Raw genomic sequence first — 4,038 nt, 5'->3', positions numbered from 1 at the left:
TTGCCCCTAGTGGGCTGGCCGCCCTGGGCTGTGGCTGCTTCTCACACCAGCTCCCGGGGGCCTCCCCTCCCACCCTGCCCAGTCACCTGAGCAGCTGGAGGGGGCGCAGTACCACGATGAAGTAGAAAGGCTCCATGTCGAAGGCCAGGGCCAGCAGCCCCAGGAAGGCGAACACGGTGACTGAGAAGTCGAACCTGGGAGGGCGGGAAGCCCAAGGCTCTTCAGCCGACCGACCAGCCACATTGCCTGCTCTCGGCGACCCCCTCACCCCCTACCCCACTATGGGGCCCAGGAACCCGCAGCACACCAAGTGGCCGAGGTCCACAGCAGGGGCCTTGGGAAGCTGCTTCCTGCCACCCTGTGGGGGAACTCAGCTGGGCCCAGGCTCAGCGCCAGTCTCTGGGGCTCAGGCCCTCGGGACAGAAGAGCCAGACCCCTCTCCTGGCTGCAGGCGATGAGAACAGGAGGACAGGCCGAGCCTGGCATCACGGGCGAGTGAGCCTGTGACCCGCCCAAAGCCCGTGGACCTCGCTTTCACCATCCTGAGCTGCCCCAGCACGGGGTGGACTGTTCCCTCGCCTTGGCCACCCTGTGGGTGAGAGGGGGGCAGAGTGGCCGGAGTGGGTGTAGGAGGTCGATGGGCTATAGTGGGTCCAGGAGGAACTGGCCCAGGTGGCTTGTGCACAGGGTGGCCCGGGACACGGACCGGCCGGACCCACCCGAGCGTTACTGGGCCTCCTCAGACACCCCTCCTCTGTAGTATGGAAACTGTGGGCGCGGTGGGTGTGCCCGGGCACACTGCAGCTGCAAAGTCTCACTTACAGGTTCCACCCGGAGGACAGGTACTCAACGGGGCCCAGGCCGGCGATTTTCAGGAACAGCTCCACCGCGTAGACTGTGAACAGGAGGTGGCGGGCGGTCAGCGGCGGCCCCACCCACTGCCTGTGTCCCACATAGGGGCTTCTGCGGGGCTCCCCACCGCACCCAGCCATGCCCATGGCCTGCTAGGGGGCTCAGGCCGGGTTAGCTGGGGCAACGTGGGTAAAGAGGGCAACTTGCCGCCCCCCTTGTGGGGACATGCTTCATCCTCCAGCCCACCCAGCAAGCCTCTCCCACGGCCTGTCCTGTGCACACGACAGACTGCTCCCGGGGTGCATGGCCCAGGCGGGGTGCTCAGGGAGGGGTGGGCGCACGTTCACACACCGGGGGTGGCAGAGGCGGCATGTGCCAGGCAGAGAGGGTGTGGGGCAGTGAGCGAGGAGGCCAAGAGGAGGGGCTATAACAGTCATTCATTGGCAGGCTTGCATGGAGTCTTTTTTTTTTTTCCTTGAAAAGGGGTGGCAGGACAAATAACAAGCCTGGGGACCTATGATCTCGAGGGTCATCTATGAGGGAGGGGGCTGACTGGATCAGACCCGGCAGAACTATAAGGTGGGGTAAGCAACGTCTCCCAGCTAGGTCAGCAGTGGGAGTCACACCTCAGGCGGGGGCTGTGGCCCAGGGCTTGGGGACCCTGACAGGTCTGAAACAGGCTGGGGGCGGGCTCAGGATGCGTGTCTCCATGCTCCTCAGAGTCCCTGTGCCCCAGAAGAGCCACAAGCTCCTAGACCAGTGGTTCTCAACCTTGCTAAGGCCATAACCCTTTAACACAGTTCCTCATGTGGTAGTGACCCCCCCCACCAGAAAATTATTGTCGTTGCTACTTCATCACTGTCATTTTGCCACTGTTATGAATCGGGCGGCCTCTGTGAAAGGGTCGTTCGACCCCCAAAGGGGTCATGACCCACAGGTTGAGAAGCGCTGTACCTAGCACGAGAGCCAGCCTGCGGGCCTGGGTCAGACACTTACTGGTGAGGAAGACAAGGTAACTCCAGGGCACGTGTTTGGAGAAGAAGTTCCCACCTGCAAGCGAAATGGGACCAGAAAGTGGACCAGAACCCAGTGGGTCCCAGACTAGAGTCCACCATACCCCAACCAGTTCCAGCCTGGAGGGTCAGCGGGACAGTCAGTCCCAGCCTGGTAGGTCAGCGAGACAGTCAATCCCAGCCTGGTGGGTCAGCCGGGACAGTCAGTCTCCGTCTAGAGCAGGGGTCCTCAAACTACAGCCCGTGGGCCACATGCAGCCCGCCGAGGACATTTATCCAGCCCGCCGGCTGTTTTTGCCACCGCTGCCTGTCCCACTTAGCAGCCGACTTGTCCAGTGTGCATAGGAATTTGTTCATTGTTTTTTTTTAACGATAGTCTGGCCCTCCAATGGTCTGAGGGGCAGCGAACTGAAACCGTTTAAAAAATTTGAGGACCCCTGGTCTAGAGGGTCAGTGGGTCAGTCCCAGCCTGCAGGGTCAGCCGGACAGTCAGTCCCAGGCTGGTGGGTCAGCCAGGACAGTCAGTCTCAGTCTAGAGCAGGGGTCCTCAAACTACGGCCCGTAGGCCACATGCAGCCCGCCGAGGACATTTATCCGGCCCGCCGGGTGTTTCTGCCGCTGCTGCCTGTCCTGCTTAGCAGCCGACTTGTCCAGTGTGCATAGGAATTTGTTCATAGTTTTTTTTAAACTATAGTCTGGCCCTCCAATGGTCTGAGGGACAGTGAACTGGCCCCCCGTTTAAAAAGTTTGAGGACCCCTGGTCTAGAGGGTCAGTCCCAGCCTGGAGGGTCAGCGGGACCGTCAGTCCCAGCCTGGAGGGTCAGCGGGACAGTCAGTCCCAGCCTGGAGGGTCAGCAGGACAGTCAGTTCCAGCCTGGTAGGTCAGCCGGACAGTCAGTCCCAGCCTGGAGGGTCAGCTGGGCCCCGGGCTGCCCAGCAGGAGCTCACCTTTCAGCATGAATGTTTCTACAAGGATCCAGACTCCATTCACGGCCACCACCAAGTCTGCAGACAGAGAGAGGGCAGGTGGGCTTGGCGCCTCGGCAGGGTATCCCATACAACCCACTTGGATGGGGGACTGCCTCCCTCCACCACCTCCCCACCCCTACTATGCTTTCCGCATGAGCTCGACCACCCAGTGGTCTTTCAGGAAACAGAAGCATCAAGGACAGACAGGCAGGGACAAGCAGGCACGCCTCACCGCACTGCCCTCTGCAAACTGAGGCTCCCTGGATGGCCTGCATCGAGTCAGTCTATGGGCACCCTGTCTCCAATGGCGTGTGCCCACTTCCTGTCTCTGTGTGTCACGAGTCGGTCCGTCTCGCCATAGTTCACTCTCCCCCAGTGCTCTTGCGCCCCTCACAGACGGCCAGAGGGCACTGACACCCCGGTGGGAAAAGCACCGAGAAACCAGGAAGGCTGCTTAACCTGCAGCCTGGTGGCAGCATCTCTATTGTGGGGCTCTGGAAGGGGGCCTCAATAGCTCTGAAGCCAGCCCTGGGTTTCTAACCCACAGCAACCGGCTCAGGCTTAGGACCCAGTGGGAGGGCGGTGCAGGACCGGGCAGTCTTTCGAGCTGTTGTGAACAGGGTCCGAAGGGCTCGGAGCCGCCGCGAAGGCCCCTAACAGTGGGGCCTTCCCCACAGCAAGGACACCCGCTGGCCGGCGTTCACGTCCACACGCAGGAGCTGAGAATATCAGGGCGAGGGTGGCACCCCTCCGTCCTCGGAGGGCCGTCTCTGAACACTCTTACAAAGACCTCTGGCAGCAGATTCGCCCGGTGTGACGCCTTCATTTCCTGGCGGCGGCTGCCCATGGTGTTGACTGTGGACTCAAGGAAAATGGATTCCTGGGCGACGGTGGCACTCTTCGCTCCATTTATCTTGATGTTGCCGACGGCCCTGCCATGGCCTTTGGTGTTTTATGTGGAGGTGAGATCCATATCGACTCGTTGATCTTCATCCGTCAGGGCGTCAAGCCTTCACGGGCAGCTGCTAGCCAGCTGCTGGCTTCTGCCCAGTGCAGACTGCTAAGGCGTCGGCCTCCCACCCTGAAGCCACACTCTTCTTCGAATAATCTGCCTTCCTGGTTTATCTACGCAGCATCCAGATGATGGTGAAAGGAGACCAACCCTTCCTGATTTTATTTTATAAGGGTTTTTTTCATCATTTTA

At 60.7% G+C, this 4,038-nt stretch overlaps 1 protein-coding gene across 1 annotated transcript in view; it reads right to left on the bottom strand.

The window, feature by feature from the left end:
• TPCN1 (two pore segment channel 1) overlaps positions 1-4,038 on the bottom strand; it is a 68,457-nt gene that overhangs the window by 6,574 nt on the left and 57,845 nt on the right. The window contains exons 14-17 of the mRNA XM_030887425.2: positions 2,814-2,870; positions 1,849-1,902; positions 823-895; positions 87-194 (exon numbers count right to left, since the gene is read on the bottom strand). Of these exons, the coding sequence (XP_030743285.1) occupies positions 87-194; positions 823-895; positions 1,849-1,902; positions 2,814-2,870 (292 nt within the window). The remainder of the gene's footprint in view (positions 1-86; positions 195-822; positions 896-1,848; positions 1,903-2,813; positions 2,871-4,038) is intronic.

This window comes from Echinops telfairi, unplaced genomic scaffold, assembly GCF_000313985.2.
Source record: "Echinops telfairi isolate 266 unplaced genomic scaffold, ASM31398v2 ScPeMD7_7412;HRSCAF=8450, whole genome shotgun sequence".
NCBI classification, from domain to species: Eukaryota; Metazoa; Chordata; class Mammalia; order Afrosoricida; family Tenrecidae; genus Echinops; species Echinops telfairi.
The sequence above is the reverse complement of the archived record's forward strand: the minus strand, read 5'-3'. Positions and strand labels throughout refer to the sequence as shown.